The following is a 22,491-nucleotide window of genomic DNA, read 5'->3' on the forward strand; positions in this document are numbered from 1 at the left end:
AAATATTACTCAATCTTTTCCGCAATATCGGTCACTTTAAAGATTTTTTTTTTTTTTTATATTTCATATTAACTGTCATTTAAAATTACAATACTGTATTAATTATGTATTTTTCGGTTTTGCTTTTGTTAACTCTCTAATACTTATCCATGTATTAATTAGTAAATAAGTGTATTTTAGTCGAACAATATCTATTTTTTTCTAAAATCAAGACACATTTATCTGAATTCTTAAAGACTTGTGCAAATGTGACATTTGTAGCGAGTAATTAAGAGTTATATTAGGAATACGATTCGTTAACTGAGGTTAGGTTTTTATGGACTCAACAAGATTGTTAGAATTAAAGTGGTAGAAAAATTTACTCCATAAAAGAGTGGGAAATCTTTTCGAAAAATTACCCCTTAAAAAGTCGGGTGTAGCTCCCTCATGTATTCGATCGTGAATATATCTCAAAGACGAAAAGGGCGGCGTTCTGGCGGAGGCCTCCCCATCGATTCCCTGATTATATTTTACTCGGGTGGGGCGACTTGACCTTCATTTCATGCCCGAGTTTAGAGAAATATTTTGCGACGTGTTCAACACGTTTAATGCAGATAAAACTACCATAAGACATGCCATCTTCAAATTAAGAGATGGGAAAATTATCATGGAATTACTGATTAATTAGCCTTTTAGTATTAGGGTTTGGGATGGGAATTGTTGTTTGGATACTAAGAAAATTGGAGAAGAAAGACAAATTTATTGTCTGGTTTTGATGTTAAGTAGGAGATTTATATATATGATGATTAATTGTTTGAGTTGAGGGTTTTGTGGAGGGAATGACTGAATGAGAGATGGTCAATAAAGTCAATATGTTGACCAGCTAGGAGATTTATCATTTATATCACTGCTGAATTTTCATATATATATTTTTGTTGACTAAGAAGAAATGTGGTACTTTTGACAAATGTCCTGTAAATTAGTTGAAAGTCCCTCAAAAATATTTTATATACCTTTAAAGATACTTGGATTTTGTCTTTTTGCTAAAAGTTTTTGTACTCTTTCTCGTTCTGAATTTGACGCTAGATTTGGAGTCTCTATAGTGGATTGCTTAGGAAAATTAATAGTAACCGTGACGGTGATTTGTAAAGTTTAGTTATATATATAAGCAACAATTTAGTTCAAAAAACTGTATAGAAACCTAAAATAAGAATAAATCATCCCACAACATATACACAATTTACACTTACATGTTAAAAAACTTATTTTACAGGGTTTAGTTACATTAATGATCAAAAGTTTAGCAAAACAAATAGGGCAAATTACGGTCACACCCTGAGGTATAGTTAAATTACGAAAAAACCCTCATGTTTGGATAATTAAAGTCACCCCTTTTTTTTAAATATTTTTACATAAAATTTATGTAATTCGATTTACCGAACCAAATCGTATATTCAATTCGGTAAACGACATGAAATGTTGGCCTATCGAAATTTCGGTTCGATTTTAACAACTCAACATCCCTAAATTTGTCTTTGGAGTGGTTTTTTCGTAAGATAATACATAGTTGAGGGGTGCCTGTAACTACTTAAACAAGAGGAAGGTTTCGTAATTTGACCAAAACTCAGAGAGTGGCCGTAATTTGCCCAAAAAAATATGTATTTCATATTAGATTAGACGGGATGAGGGCAAGTCTCCGACGACCACTCCGCCCGGACTCATGCCTAGGGTTTTGCAGCGATCGCCGCGCCCTCCTACTCATCAGAACCTGACTCTTGTCCCGACGGCCGGATATAGGTCGCACACTTTTATAACACCATCCATTTTCGGGACTAGTTGATCCGGTAAGTGAGTTGTTGCACACTCTCAAGAACAATTTGAACAAATTTCTCCTTATAAAAATCCATCACACTAATGTAAGTACACATTTTTCTAAAAGAGTACAAAAATGGCCGAAAGCACAAAAATAAACACCATGGCTACACATTTATTAGGATGTACGTAATAGAGCCGTTCTCCCGCCGCCGCCGTGTCGAAATTGATTTGCTGTCCTCTGACAACCTCCACCGGAAAGACACAACTACCCTCCGACGGGTCCGTGGGGACCACCTCCCCCAGCCCGTCGAATTTGCACGATGTCTCGTTTTGAAACATACTCTGGAAGAACATATTGAACGCGTATGATACGTTCTTATTGTAATCCAGCTGGCTGCACGAGCCGCCCGGGGACAGGCTCGTGCAGTCGGCACGCAGGCACGCGTCGTCGAACTGAGCCTTCACCTTAAGTTCATCCCTCTTATCCCCGTTGAACACGCACCACCGTTGTGGCATCCGCATGATCCCCTTCGCCCGGGCGGGATAGATGTCCCGCCCTCGCCCCGAAAGGTCAATCTTGAACTTCGGCTCGCCGTTGGATCGGTAAATCCCCCAGTGGCGGGCAAAGGGGTAGCTGAAAGGGTTTTTAGGTTCGTCGGTGAGGCAGTGGACGAAGATTTCTATTGGCTTGCCCGGTCGCATGGGGGTGCCTCTTCCGCTCGCCACGTGAGGGAGGAGGTACTTGTAGAAACGCTCGGCCGTGGCGGCGTCGGCCCCCGGGTATCCGTCGGTGGGCCAGCCGATCTGGCCCACCACGATCTCCTGGTCGGGCGCTCCGGCCTTTCGGAGAGCCCAGACGAAGCAGTCGTACAGGTAGTCGAAGATGTTGGTGTACACGGCCCCGTTTATGTCGTGGATGACGGTCTTGGTTTTGTTGTCGGCGAAGGCGAAACTGAAGTCTAACCACGGGTGGAAGTTTATGTACTCGATGGGGAAGACTTCGGCGACGAAGGGGGCATTGCTCTGGCGGAGGAGGCTGAGATGCCTCGCCATTGGCTCCTTGATCTCGCTCCGGAATTCGGCATCGGACGGCCTCGTTACGTTGGTGATTATGCAATCGGGATGGGGCAATGTGACCTTGATTTGGTCCCCGTAGCTGGCGTTGTTTACAGCGCTTTGCATCAGTTCCATTAGGTCTACCGCGGCTTCGGCGGAGGTCGTGTTTCCGCCGTTCATTACCGCCGCCTTGAATTCGTGGTTTCCGAGAAAAATACGCCTGAGGAATCACGTTCCACACACAAATATACCTTTTATATATGATTCTTTTATGTATACCATTCAAAATATATGATAAATCCCATGCATGCATGCATGCATGCAGTTTACCCTAATATTCTGCAACAAAACAGAAACATATGTATAATATACCTTATGTTGGTGCTGTAGTAAAACGGGTCGATTTTCAGCCCGACCCAATCCCGGGCTTGTTGGGCACTATTGATTAAATTCATAAACAAGATTTGTACGGTTACGTTAATCCCGCTTCCGGCGAAAGCCTCTAAAATGTCCGGCTGAGAATTATAAATTCTGACGTCTCCGATCCGGTTCTGCAACATTAAATCGACCACCGTCGACGGAATTAATCTCTGTGCACTTTGTCTTCCCCAATTCATACCTATTGATCCTTCTGATCTCATTGCAAACAAAATTACAACCAATAAACAAGCAACACGTACCATCTTCATAAAACCCATCTTTAATTAATTAGCCTCCTAATTAATTAATTATGGGTTGTTAGATGATTGAGATTATTTCTCAATTATCTGGAAAAAAATATTATGATGGAGAAGAAATAAAGAAACATTTCTTGGCGGGTTTTGATGTAATAACTAGGAGAATTTATATGTAATTGTTTGAGTTAATGATAGCCATTTAATTTATCTTGATGAAGAAAAGATTTGTATCAAGAAAAAGAAAATTATGGGTCATCTTTTTTCTAAGTATAGTAAATTAATAAAAAGGATAACAGTAGTTTTAACAAGTCATTTTTTTGAGTACTTCATAACCAACATAAATAATTTCCTTCAAATCTTTGTGGATCGGATAACAGATAAATTCGTCACTTGTCGAAACTAACATAACACAGTTTTGGTATATGATTTTGTAGGTGCATGTTATTTTCGTACACGGCAAACACTTGTATAATCCAAAATGTTTGAGTTTGTCGGATAAATGGATATTCTAAGAGTCGAAGGGTTACGAGCTGAGAGTTCGAGCCAGAAAAAAACCGTATCACGTATCACGTATTTCATTTGTCGAATAAACCGTGCAAATCGAATGTGGCAAACTTGTGCAAATAATTTTTTTTGTTGATATTCAAATCAGAAAGGCTGAAAACTCTAGGTTGTGTTTGGATCAACGAAAATGTTAAGGAAAAAAATAAAGCACCGCGTAAAACGCATTCAGGTTTTCTATCTTCTTCAAATTTAATTCTTCTCCGTTCAAGTAAACACCGTGGCGGTACGTAGTTGTTGGGGCTAAATACCTAACACGCAAGTGCACGTATCGCTAACTAGTAGTGAAAGTGGACTCGTGAGAGTCGGATGTCGATCCCACAAGGAATACTCAAATTATCTAATCCTAAGTACCAAATTCTAACAATTATGATTTTTATCCAGCCTACGCAAAGTTGTCAACTTTAATCAACTAAATAATTAAACTAATTATGAAAGCAATTAAACACGAGAAAATATCAATAAAAACGGACATAAGATTTTATCTTCCCCCTATGCAAGAATTGCTCACCCAAAACCCCTCAATTATGAAATATATGATTCATGATTATTAACCCGAAACACTAATTAATTTACTCATAACCCGCAGTCACGTGTATTATGAGTCTATTATTTATAAACGGTTCACTATATGTCTATGCAAACAAATTATGAATAAAGCATTAACTAACAAGTCTCGTAAATGGCTACCTAAGGTGATATATGTATGTCTACGGCACCACATGCAATTGACACACTCATCCAGGTGAAAACTACTCGAAGGTTCTTATACTTACCGTCTAATTATCAAAATAGCTCTGTCGAGCCAATCCCAATAATCACAGATAAAGCACATAAATTGATCAAGTTCATGCACTAACAATCATAACAAGTATAAGAAATAATCATAAAATCATAATTGCATAATCTCAAGAAAACGGGTTCACCATCCCCACATAGGGTTCCAACAAAATCCTAGATTAACAACTTATCTACTCATGTTCTCTGCGAAAAACATAATAAAAATATAAAAAGACATAGATTAAGAAAAGATAGATAAAAGAAGAATTGTGATGAAGATTTGTCAATTCTCCGTCTTCGATTCTTCGTTCTCTCGCTCCTCTCGCTCCAAGGTTGTGTCCAAAGTCCTCTAATTCGTGCTTGGTTTAGGCTTAAATAGATGTCCCAACTTGGTAGAAAACTTTAGGTTTCCTTGTGTGATTAAAAGTCCAAAATTGTCTCTAACGTGTTTTGGCACAGCCGCGCGAGAATCAATAATGCAATTCTCACACGGCCGCGCGAGAATCGCCGAAACCTTCTGCCCAACTTCTGCAGTTGGCGCGGTCGCCCAAAAAATAGGCTAAATTTGGCACGACCGCGCGGGCCAATTTTCAGCCAATTTTCAGCATATTTTGTTTTCTTCCGTTTTTGCCCGTTTTTGACATTTTTTGGCTCGTTTCATCCTTGGAACTTCCAAATGGTCAAGTTGTACCTAAAATACAATAAACCACTCATTAAGCATCATTAAATCAATAAAAGTATACAAAAATCCTCGTAAGAAAGTATACATTGAGTGTGTAAACTATACATTGAACAGTAGTTCATCTGCATGGCCGAAACCCAACAAACACGTCGTTCAATTAGGGTAAAGAAAATATTTTTCGTCGAAACCAAATGTTCAATGGTAATTTAAAAATGTTTTTCGACTAAAGGAAATGTTCAATTAGGGTAAAGAAAATGTTTTTTGTCGAAATAAAATGTTCAATAATTATGGGAAAGAAAAGGTTTTTTTGACGAAAACAAATGTTCAATTAGGGTAAATTAAAGAAAATATTTTTCGACGAAAAGAAATGCTCAATTAGGGTAAAGAAAATGTTTTTCAACGAAAAAAAATTAAATTCATAATCAATATTTTCCTAAATATTAGAACCAAACACTATATATAGTTCAGCTGTCAAACCAGCCACTGTTAGAATATTTCTCAATATTGCTCTCTCACGATCATGGCCGATCCACTAACTCGATGTGAAAAATGCCTTCTTACATGGCATTCTCTCTGAAATTGTCTACTGCGAGCAACCTCTCGGATTTGTCGATCCATCTTGCCCCACTCACGTGTGTCGTTTCAACAAAGCCCTATACGGTCTTAAGAAGGCACCCCGTGCTTGGTATAAGTTTTTTGCCTCTTACATTATACCACCATGGACTTCAAAGAATGCAAGTCTGACACTTCACTCTTTGTGTACTGTCACAACAGTTCTCGCGCCTTCCTTTTACTGTATGTCGATGACATTGTACTTACGGCCTCCACACTTGAATTGCTCCGCTCTATTCTTGCTGCCCTTAGTCAAGAGTTCGCAATGAAGGATCTTGGCGATCTTCACTACTTTCTCGGCATCTCCGTCACTCGCTCGTCGAATGAACTATTTCTCTCTCAACGCAAGTACGCCGACGAGATACCAGAGCGTGCACACATGGCTTCTTGCAACCACTGTCTCACGTCGGGCGACACAAAGAGCAAGTTGTCTTTGATCACTGGACTCTCGGTTACTGACCCTACCCTCTATCGCAGACTTGCCGGTGCACTGCAATACCCACTTTTACTCGTCCCGACATCTGCTACGTTGTGCAACAAATTTGTTTATTCATGCATAATCCGAGGGAACCTCATATGGCTACTCTAAAGCGTATCATTCGCTACATTCGTGACACTGTCGACCACGACCTTCTCCTCTCTCCCAATCCAGACCTCTCTCTTGTTGCTTACTAGCTCCGACGCTGATTCAGGTGGCTGTCCTGACCAGGGCCGGTCCATCGAATTTGGGGGCCCTAAGCAAGTTTTGAAAAAAATATCCATTTTTTCGATAATATTATGGAACTTTTTTGTAATTAATATATTTTTACATTAGAGGTGTTTATTAAACTATCAAAAACGAAACTACTATATACATATAAAATTAAGCAGTGAAACATGGTGAAGCAAAAACACAGTAGATTGAGTAAAATTTTGATGAACAAATAAAACTATTCCATGCATAGATAATTAAATCAATAAAAGAGGATAAACGTTCAATACAACAAATCACTTAAATATTACCCTTCTAGCATTTTTTGAAGCAAAATCACTAATAACACTCGAATAATCAATCTTTCGTACCATATCCTTCTCAATCGACAACATCGCTAGTCCGTTTAATCTTTCTTGCGACATGGTTGATCGGAGGTAAGACTTAATCAACTTTAACTTTGAAAATGTCCTTTCAGCTGATGCAACAGTAACTGGAATCGTCAACAAAATCCGGTAAGCAATCCATGTATTCGGAAAACCACCGCCTATAACCTGCAAATAATTCAACACTTCAATCGGCCTTTTTAGTTCTTCTGGTAAAATATATCTAAAGATTTTTAACTCCATACATAAATCCATCCCATCAATATCACAAGTGTCGTGTTTCAAATACTCTCCAAGGTTGACACAGTAAGTATTTAAAGCCTCATCACCAATCGATTTTAGTCTCTTGAAGTCGAGCAAAAAACCAAATTTCTCATCATATTTTTGAAGTTGTTCAAATCTGGTATTGAGCGACAGAAGCGCTTGATCTACCACATAGAGAAAGTACTTCACTCTAAAGCATTCTTCGGTTGATTGCAACACATCTTCACTAGAACTCTCGTCAAAATGTCTTCTTCTATGAATGATGCGTTTTTCAGAAAATACAGGATCAATTCCCATCTCGTTTGCAATTTCATTTGCTTCAGCCTTTGCCTCCGAAAATCCACTTTCTCTGTACTTCTCAAAAAAGGAAATTAATCCCTTAAGTTGTTTGATAGCAACATCAGTATCCATATCTTCAGCTTGAAGAATTTTGCTAACAACGTTTACAGTAAACAACACATTATGCCAGATAATCATGCCAAACAAGAACTCAAAATTCTCAAGTTCATGAGTGACCAAAGAATTAGCTTCACTCTTTGTTTTGGCGTCTTCTCTACTATTTGCCAAGTCAAGTAATGCATCTCTTATTTTTGGTGCTTGGTATCTAATAGCTCTAAGACTTTCAACACGGCTTTCCCATCGAGTTTGAGACAATGGCTTAAGTGTAAGCTCTTGAACATGACGTTTTAAAATATCCCACCGCTTTGTAGAGGATGCAAATAAAGTATAAATACGCTGCACTACTCCGAAAAAAGATTCAGCTTTGGTACAACAACCGGCCATATCACAAAGTGTAAGATTTAAACTATGACAACCACATGGTGTATAAAACGCTCTCGGGTTCACTTCAAGTAGTCTTCTCTGAACACCTTTGTGTTTTCCTTTCATGTTAGCCCCATTATCATAACCTTGACCTCTTATGTCGGCAATATCAAGTTCAAGAGTGTTCAATGCATCATTAAGTACATTAAAAAGGCCCAAACCTGTTGTGTCATCCACTTTCAAAAATTGCACAAAAAATTCTTTAATTGTTACCGGCACTGCTGAAATATCTACGCATCGAACCACCAAAGTCATTTGTTCTTCATGACTAATATCAGGAGTACAATCAAGTATTACGGAGAAGTATTTCACTTCTTTGATGATTTTCACAATTGCACTCCTAGTTTCATCTGCTAACATCTGAATCAATTCATTCTGAATCTTGTGACTGAGGTAATGATGATAAATCGACCCACCCTTAATACGCCGGAGGTGGTCTTGCATAACTGGATCAAATTCTGCAATCATCTGAATAAAGCTTAAAAAGTTGCCATTGTTCTCTTGATCAATTTTCTCATTATCTCCACGAAATGCTAAATTATTATTAGCAAGCGTTTTCACCAGAGCAATTATCCTCAATAATACTTGTCGCCAATGTTCTCTCTCTTTATTGATTTGCACTTGCAAACTCTTGTCTATTGTCTCGTACTTTTTCAGTCTCATCTGCAAATCAATCCATTTACTCATGCATGTAAGGTGTTCTCTGCTGGTTTCGTGACTTTTAAGTCTTTTACCAATATTTCTCCAATCCTTGTATCCTTCAGCAGTTAGACGAGAGATGACTTTATCCTGCTTGAACAATTTACAGCAAAAACAGAATATTTTGTCTTCAACAAGGGAATATACCAACCATTTTCTATCTTGTTTCTCCCCATTTAACAGATCACGGACATAAAATGTACAAGAAAAATGTCTACCACTCCTATCTTTAGGAAAAGTGACATCATCATCTGTTATTCTTATTGGCCCTCTTTCTACCAAAATATTTCTCAGACTGTGATCAATCTTATCCCAATTTCCGGGATCGTAAATGTTCAAAGGCCCTGCTTCACAACCTTCTTGCTTATCCTCATTCGAATTTTCATCATTGTTTTGACTAGGTTCTTCGTTAGGTTCTTCGTTCACCAAGATATCACGTTCTTCATTCACTTGATCTTCATGTTGTTCCTCAATATTTAAATCAGATTCTGCCTCAACTGAAAAATCAGTGTTCATCGAATTCTCAACGGACTTTGAACCCGAACTTACTGTATTATTGCCCCTTGTTATAAACTTTTCAATTGTACCAGCCATAGATTGCACAAAATTTTCAACTTTTTGTTTCTTTTTCTTTTTATCATTCCCACACATATATTTTCGCGGACCCATAATTAGCAATTTCAATTCAGGACACCGGACAAACTCCAAAGAATTTAGTCTACAAAAAAAACCAGTACTATATTATAATAAGGGAAAAATTCATACTTGAATATAATAATTTATTAGCTTTGTTAAAATTTGATGCAAGAAAAGGGCCTATATTCAAGAAATTATATGTATATTATATGTCAAATACTCAAATTAAAGAACGCAAACCTTGTATGCAGATTTTGAAGAATGGGAAAAGCAATTCCCCTGCAACCGCCGCAGGCCCGCAGCCACCGAAAAAGTTAGAAAAATAGGTTTTGTAATTGTTTAACTTGTTTGCTAGTACAATACTATTCTTTTTAATTGATGTTTGACTTTTAGAGCTTTGGGCCCACAAAACAAAAGAAGCAATTTTCTTTTCTGCCGATCATGTAAATGAGAATATCAAATATTTAATTTTTGCAATATATATAATACACTTTTTTTTTTTTTGGGGGCCCCTTCCTAGTTGGGGGCCCAAAGCAAATGTTTCCCCTGCAATACCCATGGGCCGGGCCTGGTCCTGACACTCGTCGTTCGACATTTGGCTATTGCATTTTTCACGGCAACAACCTCATTTCTTGGTCCTCCGAACGACAGGTCACCACTTCTTGATCTATTGCAAATGCTGAATATCGAGTTGTCGCAAACGCCATCGCCGAAACGACTTGGTTGCGTAACCTACTTTCTGATTTGCTCTGCCCACATTCGAAAGCCACCATTGTCTATTTTGAAAATGTCAGTGCCGTCTACCTATCCAACAACCCTATTCAACACTCCCGAACGAAACATGTGGAAATTGATATCCACTTTGGTCGAGACAAAGTTGCTTTGGGATACGTTCGAGTTCTTCACGTCTCATCCGCCTACCAGTTTGCTGCTATTTTCACGAAAGGACTCCCTACTCAACTGTTTCAACAGTTTGTCTCCAGTCTTCACGTCATCTCCTTTCCCGTTTCGACTGCGGGGGTGTATTAGTGCATATTATTATTATTATTATTATTATTATTATTATTATTATTATTATTATTATTATTATTATTATTATTATTATAGATATATCTTGTAATCTTGCTATGTATATCTCTTAGTTACCTTGTGTAATATGTTAGGGTCCCTTCATGTAACTATATATATGCATAATACACCTGAGAAACATAATTCTCTCATTCTCTAACTCTATTTCTACTGTAGTATATGGCGATGAAACAAGAACTATTTGAACAAATCATCCTTATAAAAATCCATGATTACCCAATCGACCCACAAATGTAAGTACACATTTTTCTAAAACAGTAGAAAAATGACCGAAAGCGCAAATATAAAGACCATGGCTACACATTTATTAGGATGCAAGTAATAGAGTCGTTCTCCCGCCGCATCGGTGTCAAAATTGATTTGCTGACCTCTGACAACCTCCACCGGAAAGACACAACTACCCTCCGACGGGTCCGTGGGGACCACCTCCCCTAGCCCGTCGAATTCGCACGACGTCTCGTTTTGAAACATACTCTGGAAGTACATATTGAACGCGTACGATACGTTCTTGTTGTAATCCAGCTGGCTGCACGAGCCGCTCGGCGATAGGCTCGTGCAGTCGGCACGCTGACACGCATCGTCGAACTGAGCCTTCACCTTAAATTCATCCCTCGTGTCCCCGTTGAACACGCACCACCGTTGGGGCATCCGCATGATCCCCTTCGCCCGGACGGGATAGATGTCCCGCCCTTGTCCCGAAAGGTCAATCTTGAACTTCGGCTCGCCGTTGGATCGATAAATCCCCCAGTGGCGGGCGAAGGGGTAGCTGAAAGGGTTTTTAGGTTCGTCGGTGAGGCAGTGGACGAAGATTTCGATTGGCTTGCCCGGTCGCATGGGGGTGCCTCTTCCGCTAGCCACGTGAGGGAGGAGGTACTTGTAGAAACGCTCGGCCGTGGCGGCGTCGGCCCCCGGGTATCCGTCGGTGGGCCAGCCGATCTGGCTCACCACGATCTCCTGGTCGGGCGCTCCGGCCTTTCGGAGCGCCCAGACGAAACAGTCGTACAGGTAGTCGAAGATGTTGGTGTACACGGCCCCGTTTATGTCGCGGATGACGGTCTTGGATTTGTTGTCAGCGAAGGCGAAACTGAAGTCCAACCAAGGGTGGAATTTTATGTACTCGATGGGGAAGACTTCGGCGACGAAGGGGGCGTTGCTCTGGCGGAGGAGGCTGAGATGCCTCGCCATCGGCTCCTTGATCTCGCTCCGAAATTCGGCATAGGAGGGTCTCGTTACGTTGGTGATTACGATATCGGGATGGGGCAATGTAACCTTGATTTGGTCACCGTAGCTGGCGTTGTTTAAAGCGCTTTGCATCAGTTCCATTAGATCTAGCGCGGCTTCGGCTGAGCTCGTGTTGCCGCCGGTCTTTAACGCCGGCTTGAATTCGTGGTTTCCGAGAAAAATACGCCTGAGGAATCACGTTCACACACAAAAATACCTTTTAATGATTCTTTTATACAGTAGAACTTCGATAAATTAATAACCTCGATTAAATAATAGTTTCTCCCGGTCCCGACTCAGAAAAAACGTGTTAAATTATTAACTCGATAATTTAATAATTTGCTAAATTAATAGAATTTCCCTGATCTCGACTGTATTAATTTATAAAGGTTTAATTCTACCATTCAAAATATTGTCCTAAATAATGATTTTACTGAATTTAGTGCCTCTATGCTATTATCAAATTGCTTAAAAAGACCTTTGCGTTATTAATATTATAAGCAAAACACTCCTACAATTAATTTTTTTATTAACACCCAACCCCTAAATTGTGAGTTAATTTCTAGGGTTAGATTGCTAAAGAAATTGAATCATGTTTGCTAATATTATAAATAGTAAACGCACGGGTGTTGAATTAATGCAATAAATCCTTAAATAATAATAAGGGTTTAAACTAGATAAATCCCATGCATGCATGCATGCATGCAGTTTACCCTAATATTCTGCAACAAAAAAGAAACATATGTATAATATACCTTATGTTGGTGCTGTAGTAAACCGGGTCGATTTTCTGCCCGACCCAATCCCGGGCTTGTTGGGTACTGTTGATTATATTCAAAAACATGATTTGTACGGTTATGTTAATCCCACTTCCGGCGAAAGCCTCTAAAATGTCCGGCTGAGAACTGTAGATTCTGACGTCTCCGATCCCGTTCTGCAACATTAAATCGACCACCGTCGACGGAATCAATCTCTGCGCACTTTGTCTTCCCCAATTCATACCTATTGACCCTTCTGATCTTATTGCAAACAAAATTACAACCAATAAACAAGCAACACGTACCATCTTCATAAAACCCATATTTATATATAATATATTTATATGGGAACTAAGCTAGAAGTGGTCAATTACGAGATGATCCTTGATTAATTAGCTTCCTAATTAATTAATTATGGGTGTTTAGATGATTGAGATCATTTCTCAATTATCTGGAAATATGTAATGATGGAGAAGAAAGAAACATTTCTTGTCGGGTTTTTGATGTACACTTGGAGAATTTATATATAATTGTTTGAGTTAAGGATAGCCATTTAATTTATCTTGATGAAGATAAGATTTGTATCAAGAAAAATAAAATTATGGGTCAACTTTTTTCTAAGTATAGTAAATTATGAGTCATTTTTTGAGCTCATAACTAATATTGATAATTTCCTTAAAATCTTTGTGGGTCGGATAATGGATAAAATCGTCACTTGTCGAAACTAACACAACACAGTTTTGGTATGTAATTTTGTAGGTGCGTGCTATTTTCGTACGCGGCAAACACTTGTATAATCCAAAATGTTTGAGTACTTTGTAATTGGATAAATGGATATTCTAAAAGTCGAAGTGTAACGAGCTAGGAGTTCGAGCCAGAAATGGAAGAGAGGTCAAATGCACGCGAGATGAATAGACGAGCCGCGAATGCAAACACTATTGACGCGAGTTCTTCGTTGGTTAGAACGTATATGATTCGTTAACTAGGTTTAGGTTTTTAATGTGCTCAAGCCCATCAAATATATATATTAATTGGCTCCCATCAAGTATTAATTAAGTTGGCTTCCATGAATCATAGTCTTTCACCCCATTTGGGGGATAATATGCTAGAGGTCCCTTGTTGAAAATATAATTAGATGTGGAATACAACCTTAATATTTTTTTATGAACTAAATCATTTTTAGAAAAATAAATATGAGTCACATCCTCAATTTTTCTTTTATCTCTAATTTACACTTAACCTAAATCCATAAATTATAAAGTTACGTTTCTCTCAGATTTATTTTAATTTTCGTTTTTCTTCTCTCTAGCAATCTCGCTCTCTCATGTCTCTCGCAATCTCACACTCTCTCTCTGTCTCTCGCTGTCTATTCTCTCTCTCTCTCTCTCTCTCTCTCTCTCTCTCTCTCTCTCTCTCTCTCTCTCAATCTTTATCTCTCTATTTTTCGATATCGCTATCTCTCTCTGTCTCTTTTGTTCTCCACCACTTCAATCCACTATTGAGGGGGCCGGTGGTTATGGCGGTGGAGACGACGGCAATATGGTTGTAGAGGCAAGGAGATGGCAACTATGGTGGAGTAAGGTCAGATCTACGGTGGAAGGCGCGGCGACGGTGTTGGGCATGGATGATGGCGTGATGGCAGCGCTCGGTGATGGTGGTGGTGGTGGAGGAGCGGATCTAGGGTTTGGTGAGAAAAATTAAAAAAAAATCGATTTGGATGTCTATGGGTCTGGCGGCTAGGGTTTGTAGGAGGAATTAGGGTTTCAAGATGTCTTAGGGTTTCAAGATGTCTATGGGTGACTACGGATTACTACGGTTTCTATGGATTTCTGTAGATGTCTACGAGCGAAAAAAAAAAATCATAATTTTCAATTTATAAAAGAAGGGGAAAAAAATAGATGTTTATATAATGAATAAATATGGGGAAAAAATGTGTTTCACGTAAAAATAAAAAAATGCTAGATGCAAACTTAAAAATGTTAAATAATACCATAGATCATCATAGTATATTTACAATTTGGTGTAATTTCGAATTTGTGAGTGGAGGGGCATTTTTGGAATAAATTTAATAAATGATGTGAAGCAAATTTTAGTTAGACTTGTCATTTAGTTCTGTTAATGTTTGTCACCAGAGACTTATATCTTAAGACCCCTTTATTTTAAGTGCATAAATTTTTTTACGAGTCAAACATCAAATAAAGTCCATATACACCAATATGTGGTAATCAATAAAGGTTACGGATATATATAATTTACAGTGAGAGTCAAATTATGTCCAACGGTGTGTTGTAATATTGCATGTTTTGACCATAGATTATTAAGGCTTGTGAAATTCTACATCTAATAAAATATACTATGTATTTTTAAACCGTACATCTATATAAATAACTATTCACGTACACACATACACATAAGTGTATGTGTTATTGTTTATATATCGATGATATAAAAATACATGGTGTGCACCAGATATAGGTTCTACACAACTAAACAGAATATTAAACAACGAAAACATATATAAGAAACGGTAATATAATATATCTTGAGCAAATTACGGCCACCCTTAAGTTAATATTAAACTATGAAAACTCCTCTCCTGTTTGGATAATTACAGTTACCCCCTCAACTATGCATTATTTTACGAAAATACTCCTATTGAGATAAATTTAGGGATGTCAAATCAGTAAAACCGAACCAAAATTTCGGTACGCCAACATTTCATATCATTTACCGAATTGAATATAGAATTTGGTTCGGTATATAACTGAATTACATAAATTTTATATAAAAATATTTGAAAGGAGGGGTGTCTGTAATTACCCAAACAAAAGAAGTTTTTTCGTGATTTAGCCATACCTCAGGGGTGGCCGTAATTTGACCAATGTATCTATAATGATAATTTTATTATGTATTGACATACTTATCCAAAATTACAGAATTCCCCAACTTTTTGGGGGAAAAAAACCCTAATTTCGTACAAGATTGATTACAATCTATGACGTAGGTGCAACGTCACTTTCTAGCAATTTAACGATACCCAAACGGCGGTAAGCAAAAACACAAAGATCGGTGACGGCGGCGCAAAACGCCGTCGTCCTTGCCCACTTCTGGTAAAATTAAAATTAATCTGCTGACCCTTGACCACCTCCACCGGGAAAACACAGTCCCCCGTCGACGGATCCTCCGTCACCACGGCGGCGTAGCCGCTGAACACGCACTCCCTCTCGTCCTGAAACGCCATCTGAAAGTACATGTTGAACGCGTACGACACGTTCTGGCTGAAGCTCAGCCCGCTGCAGGAAGCCCCCGGCGCCAGGCTGGTGCAGTCAGCCACCTTGCACGCCGCCGTGAATTCCTCCACCACCTTAGTCTTGTTGAACACCTTCACGGGGTTACCCGTGTACACGCACCACCGCTCCGGCATCCGCATAATCCCCTTCGCCCTCGCCGGATATATATCCCGCCCTTGCCCAGAAAGATCAATCTTGTACTTCGGCTCGCCGTTGGTCCGGTAGATCCCCCAGTGGCGCGCGTAGGGGAAGTAGTCTCCATTCATATTCTCGTCGGTGAGCGCGTGTATGTACGTGTCGATCGGTTTCCCCGGCCGCATCGGCGTACCTTTGTTGCTGGTCACATAGGGCAGAAGGTGTTTGTAGAAATTCTCAGCTGAAGTTGTGTTTCCCCCCGGCAAGCCGTCGGTGGGCCACCCCACCGCCCCCACCACTATATCCAAATCGGGCACCCCGGCTTTCTTTATGGCCCACACGAACGAGTCGTGCAAGAAGTCGAAATAGTTTGTGTACACGGCCCCGTTTACGTCTTCGATGATGTGGCTAGGGTTGTCTGAGGGGCCCGCGAACTCGATGCCCAGCTTTTGTTTGACGGCGTAATAGATCGGGAGTATTTCGATAACGAGTGGGGCTTTATTAGCCTCGAGGATTTTGAGGTAGTTGTACATTTGTTCCTTGAGTAGGTCTCGGAAATCGGCTTCGGATGGTCTCGTAATCTTTTCGACGTTGATTACGTAGTCGGAATGCGGCATCGTTACCTTGATTACGCCGCCGTATGCACGTTGGTTGATCGCTTCTTGCATTGACGTGTATGCATTCATTGCAACTTGTAAAATGGTTTTGTTCAACATTCCCATTGAAAATGCGTTGAATCCTATGTAAACGCGCCTGCAAAACAAAAAAAAAAAAAAAAAAGAAAAAAACAAAACCGTATCACGTATTTCATTTGTCGATTAAATCGTGCAAATTGAATGAGGCAAACTTGTGCGAATCAAATTTTTTGTTGATATTCAAATCAGAAGGTTGAAAACTCTAGGTTGTGTTTGGATCGACGAAAATGTTAAGTAAACAAATTAATTAAAGCACCGCGTAAAACACATTCAGGTTTTCTATATCTTCTTCAAATCTAATTCTTCTTCATTCGAGAAAACACCATAGCGGTACGTAGTTCATCTTCATGGCCGAATCCCAACAAACACGTGTTTCATTAGGGTAAATAAAATGTTTTTTCGTCGAAAGAAAATGTTTTTCGTGGAAAGCAAATGTTCAATAATTATGGTTATAAAGAAAAGGTTTTTTGACGAAAGCAAATGTTCAATTAGGGTAAAGAAAATGTTTTTCGAAGAAAGCAAATGTTCAATTATGGTAAAGAAAAGGTTTTTTGACGAAAGCAAATGTTCAATTAGGGTGAAGAAAATGTTTTTTGACGAAAGCAAATGTTCAATTAGGGTAAAGAAAATGTTTTTTCGACGAAAGCAAATTCATAATCAGTTTCCTAAATATTAGAACCAAACACTATATATAGAGATCATCATCAAATTCCTCGTTTTTCATCTGCTTTTGCATTTTCATTTCTCCTCATCTTCAAAATCCACGAACCAAACAGAGCCTAAACCGAATGAATGTATACCTTATATTGCAGCGTTCGACGTATTGAAAACTCGTGTTCATCCATTGCACTGCAGCTTCTTTAGTTTGTACGGATTCGTAATCGAAGAGGGTGATGGTGAGATCAATCCCACTTCCATCGAATGCCTTCAAAATATCTTCGTCCGCGGAATAAATTCTCGCCTCTTTAATCCCGTTTTGCAACAACAAGTCAACCACCATCGACGGAGTCAGTCTCTGCGCATTGTTCCTCCCCCAATTTATACCTATTGCGCCTTCACCGCCGCCGATGCTCAGCCCTAGCAATATTGCCGCCACGATAAACGCCATCTTGCGTATCATCGTCGCCGCCTTCGATCGACTCGCCCTAATTGATCAGATGATTTCTCGATTTAGGGCTTGATTAATTGATGTACCAAGGAAGATGCATACATATACATACATATACTTTATATATGTATGTGTGTATATATATGTATGATCTTTTTTTTCTTTTTCTCAGAAATATTAGAGCGGAAAAAATATATATTATCGAGTTTATGCTGACGAGAAGGATTATATTATATATATATGCATAATAATTTGTGTTGATGGAATTTTCCTATTTTTCTGGGGAGGAAATGAGAGGTGGCAATTCATTTTGTGTTCATGAAGTCAATATGAGAGATTGTCAAATTCTTTTGAACGTTGACTTTTTTTCTTTTCTCTTTCTTCTAATTCTCACCCATGCTCAAGTTTAATTCTTGATGTATGTTGACCGGAAATATATGATTAGTTGACTTGACTTGGGGTTTTGTTAGGGGAGAAAATGAGAGATACCAATTCATTTTAATAATATCCAAATTTCTAATCTTAACCATTCATAATGCATGAATCAGATTGATCCAACGCTTCGATCTTCTCCGGTGCTCTTTGGACAAAAATTGCTCATGTGTTCCTTGAAGAATGAGCGTAATTCTTTCTTTCTATCTTATTTCAATCATATTTAAAATTTTACAATAGTATAAATTTAAAATATAGGATAAAATTTATTTTACACCCCTATACTTTGCGAAATGTATCATTTAAATTACATAATTAATTGACACAAATTCTATTGCATAGTTGTATGCAATGAATAAATATTCATGCAATACCAAGATTCTTAGGAATTAAATGGCTCTTTATTATTTATTTTATCAACTACACATAAGTTATGAGGAAAAGTTATATTTTCCGTTTGCTCCAATTCCATTTTTGGTCCCCATGTTTCAAGGTGGACATAATTAACGTTAATTTACAACTTTTAAACACATTTGGTCCACCCCATTAGTTGGTCGTTAATGACTAGCGAAAAATACTTTTTTTGGGGCTACAATTAGGATTTAAAGTTGATTTGGGGCTAAAAATAATTTTCAAAATTATTCCTTTGATCAAAAAAAAGAAAACTTAAATATAAAGGACTATTTTCTTAGAAACTCACATATACGATATCATTTTCTGGCCAAAGTCAAAGCCTTTGGCGGACCGTTGCAAAGAGTCGTTGATTTTTTTCTGATAAATATGCCCCCAATAATCTCTATACTGCTTGGTTTTAGAATTTTCATCTTTTCAGCCCCTTTTTTTTTAATTTTGATATTGAATTCTTGCATTTTGTTGAGTTTATTTCCCTAGTGTTTCAATGTCGTCTAATAGTTCAAATTCCCAATAACCATGTCTTATTTTTCCCGAAACAAATTTATGGATTCTATCATATATGAAACAGGGTAAAAGAGTCATTGCACACTCAAATTTAAAGTAAACCGTTAAAGGTCTGACCATCGACAGTAAGAAAATAGGTGGCCAAATTTGATATTCTCTATACATCAAGGGGGTAAACGACACATTTCTCATAGTACATGGTGCAAAAATGAATTTCGGTGGGTGGTTTTCACTTCCTAGCAATTTAACAAAACCCAAAGGACGGAAAGCAAAAACACAAAAATTGGTGCAAGAAGTCGATCTTGTCCACTTTTGGTAGGACGGTAATTATCCTGCTGACCCTTGACCACCTCCACCGGGAACACACAACCATCCGTCGACGGATCCTCCGCCACCACGACGGCGTATCCGCCGAATGAGCACGCGCCCTCGTCCTGGAACTTGGTCTGAAAGTACATGTTGAACGCGTACGACACGTTGTTCTGAAAACTCAGCCCGCTGCAAGAACCCCCCGGCGCCAGGCTGGTGCAGTCAGCCTTCCGGCAGGCGAGCTTGAATTGCTCCACCACCGCAGACTTGTTGAATCCCTTCACCCGATTCGTGTACACGCACCACCGCTCCGGCATCCGCATAATCCCGTTCGCCTTCGTCGGAAATATATCCCGCCCCTGCCCGGAAAGATCGATCTTGTACTTCGGCTCGCCGTTGGTCCGGTAGATCCCCCAGTGGCGCGCGAAGGGGAAGTAGTCTCCATTCATATTCTCGTCGGTGAGCGCGTGTATGTACGTGTCGATCGGTTTCCCCGGCCGCATTGGCGTCCCTTTGTTGCTGGTTACATAGGGTAGAAGGTGTTTGTAGAAATGCTCAGCTGAAGATGTGTTAGCCCCCGGCAAGCCGTCGGTGGGCCACCCCACCGCCCCCACCACTATGTCCAAATCGGGCACCCCGGCTTTTTTTATCGCCCACACGAACGAATCGTGCAAGACGGTGAAATAGTCTGTGTAGACGGCCCCGTTTACGTCCTCGATGACGTGGCTAGGGCTGTCCGTGGGGCCCGCAAAGTCGATGCCCAGTTTCTTATTGATGACTTGATAGATCGGGAGTAATTCGATTATGAGCGGGGCTTTGTTGGCCTCGAGTTGTCGGAGGAAACCGTGCATTTCTTCCCTGATCTCGTGTCGAAAATCGGCTTCGGACGGTTTCGATACCTTTTCCATGTTGAGTACGTAGTCGGGATGCGGCATCGTGACCTTGATTTCATCGGCGTATGATCCTTCGTTGATCGCTTCTTGCATTGACGTGTATGCGGTGAGCGCAGCTTGCAAATCGGTTTTGTTCGTAATTCCTCTAGAAAATGCATCGACTCCTATATAAATGCGCCTGCAAAAAAAAAAAAACGTATTTTATTTGTCCAATAAATCGTGGAAATTGAGTGGGGCAACCATGTCAAATCAAAATTTTGCTCATATTCAAATCCGAAGGTCGAATATCCTCTTCAAATTCTTTGTTTTTCATCTGCTTTTGCATTTTCATTTTTCCTCGTCTTCAAATTCCACGGACCAAACAGAGCCTAAACGAATGGACATTGTAAAAAACCGCAAGAGTTTGACAAAGCGCGTTTTGTTATATATATATATATATATATATATATATGTATATATATACCTTATTCTGGAGTTTTCAAGGTACCCAATTTTCGTGCTGATCCATCTCTTGGCGTCGTCTTTACTTGCGATAGAGGAAAAATTAAATATGGTGACGGTGAGATCAATCCCACTTCCGAAAAATGCCCTCAAAATATCCTCTTGCGCATTATAAATTCTCGCCTCTTTAACGCCGTTTTGCAACAGCAAATCCACCACCATCGACGGAATCAATCTCTGCGCGTTGTTCCTTCCCCAATTTATACCTATCGCACCTTCCCCGCCGCCGATGTTCAGCCCTAGCAAAATCGCCGCCACGATAAACGCTATTTTGCATATCATCTTCGTTCGACTCGCCCTAGTTCAGATAATTTCTCGATCTAGGGCTTGATTAGTTATGTACGAAGGAAGATGCATACATATATACATGCATATACATACATATATGTATGTATATATATATGTTCATGTATGTACATATATGTGAATGGGTATATGTACGATCTTTTTCGTTTTCTGAGAAGAAGAGCGGGAAAAAGATATATTATCGAGTTCGTTTATGCTAACGACGAGGATTATATACATGCATAATAATTTGTTGATGGAGGTTTCCTATTTTCTTGGGGAGATCAAATGAGAGATGGCTATTCATTTTCTGTCCATGAAGTTCAAACGAGAGATCACAGTTTCTTTCCTTTTTTTAATTTAATTTTTATTTTTAATTTTTAATATTTTCTTTATAATTCTCACGCATGCTCAAGTTTAATTCTTGATTTATGTTGACCGGAAATATATGATTAGTTGACTTAATTTGGGGTTTTGTTGGGGGAGAAAATGAGAGATACATACTCATTTTCTTATCCATGCAATTTTTTTTAAGAAAAGGAAACATTTTTAATCATTAAAAACTTGTCGTTAATTTTTTTTTTTTTTTTTGGGTACTAGAAGTGGTCTATCTAATACACTATTCCTCAATACAAAAAATAAAATCAGAGCTCGATTTTTCGACAATTTACGGCTTACCCAAAAGTTTATTGTACTAGTCGAACATCGAATAACGTCAACATATATAATGTTGTGGTATGTGGCGCGCTAAGGAGCACCGAGATTGCGGAAGTAGATGGTTGTGATAATTTGTCACGAGCAAAACATTATATTTGTTTGTATTTCGGGAAAATATTTAAGTAGAGTTTAGAAAATAAACTATTTTTCTGAAATGAGTTGATGTCTTCTCTGCTTATAAAGCATCGAATCCTTGCATTTACGGTAATCGAACTATTATCAAAATAAAACGAGGGTTTCTTTAGTAATTAAACAAAACAAAGGGGGTACTGAATGCAATAAACCCAAATATTAACTACCGATTTTTCATATTGTTAAAAAACAAGATCGAGTTAAATAAGACATAACAAGTTAACCGCAGTTAAAACAACTTATCAGATGTGAGAGCTTATCAACTGTTTAAAATAAGTTCAGCCAAACGGGCCCTAAGTCTAGGATTCATAGTTAAGGGGAAATATATCCCGCCCTTGATCCGACAGA

At 38.9% G+C, this 22,491-nt stretch overlaps 5 protein-coding genes across 5 annotated transcripts; all 5 read right to left on the bottom strand.

The window, feature by feature from the left end:
- Positions 1-1,855: 1,855 nt before the first annotated feature.
- Positions 1,856-3,732, bottom strand: LOC148767763 (glucan endo-1,3-beta-glucosidase 8-like). The gene is made up of 2 exons (XM_088824398.1): positions 3,223-3,732; positions 1,856-3,070 (listed from the first exon to the last, which is right to left on the bottom strand). Exons 1-2 carry the CDS (start codon positions 3,546-3,548, stop codon positions 1,912-1,914), a joined length of 1,485 nt encoding a protein of 494 aa, XP_088680524.1. The 5' UTR covers positions 3,549-3,732; the 3' UTR covers positions 1,856-1,911.
- A 3,417-nt stretch (positions 3,733-7,149) lies between these two features.
- On the bottom strand, positions 7,150-9,747 carry LOC105949279 (uncharacterized). The gene has a single exon (XM_012972565.2). It carries the CDS (start codon positions 9,691-9,693, stop codon positions 7,150-7,152), a length of 2,544 nt encoding a protein of 847 aa, XP_012828019.2. The 5' UTR covers positions 9,694-9,747.
- A 1,180-nt stretch (positions 9,748-10,927) lies between these two features.
- LOC105949280 (glucan endo-1,3-beta-glucosidase 8) lies at positions 10,928-13,222 on the bottom strand. Its single transcript, XM_012972566.2, has 2 exons — positions 12,726-13,222; positions 10,928-12,157 (listed from the first exon to the last, which is right to left on the bottom strand). The coding sequence occupies exons 1-2, from the start codon at positions 13,049-13,051 to the stop codon at positions 10,999-11,001; spliced, it is 1,485 nt and encodes a 494-aa protein (XP_012828020.2). The 5' UTR covers positions 13,052-13,222; the 3' UTR covers positions 10,928-10,998.
- A 2,392-nt stretch (positions 13,223-15,614) lies between these two features.
- On the bottom strand, positions 15,615-18,187 carry LOC105949281 (glucan endo-1,3-beta-glucosidase 8). The gene is made up of 2 exons (XM_012972567.2): positions 17,649-18,187; positions 15,615-16,906 (listed from the first exon to the last, which is right to left on the bottom strand). The coding sequence occupies exons 1-2, from the start codon at positions 17,966-17,968 to the stop codon at positions 15,748-15,750; spliced, it is 1,479 nt and encodes a 492-aa protein (XP_012828021.2). The 5' UTR covers positions 17,969-18,187; the 3' UTR covers positions 15,615-15,747.
- A 1,187-nt stretch (positions 18,188-19,374) lies between these two features.
- On the bottom strand, positions 19,375-21,522 carry LOC105949423 (glucan endo-1,3-beta-glucosidase 8). Its single transcript, XM_012972733.2, has 2 exons — positions 20,972-21,522; positions 19,375-20,686 (listed from the first exon to the last, which is right to left on the bottom strand). The coding sequence occupies exons 1-2, from the start codon at positions 21,289-21,291 to the stop codon at positions 19,543-19,545; spliced, it is 1,464 nt and encodes a 487-aa protein (XP_012828187.2). The 5' UTR covers positions 21,292-21,522; the 3' UTR covers positions 19,375-19,542.
- Between the last annotated feature and the right edge of the window lie 969 nt (positions 21,523-22,491).

This window comes from Erythranthe guttata, chromosome 10 (genome assembly GCF_056151865.1).
Source record: "Erythranthe guttata isolate IM_541 chromosome 10, IM_541, whole genome shotgun sequence".
Classification (NCBI taxonomy): Eukaryota; Viridiplantae; Streptophyta; class Magnoliopsida; order Lamiales; family Phrymaceae; genus Erythranthe; species Erythranthe guttata.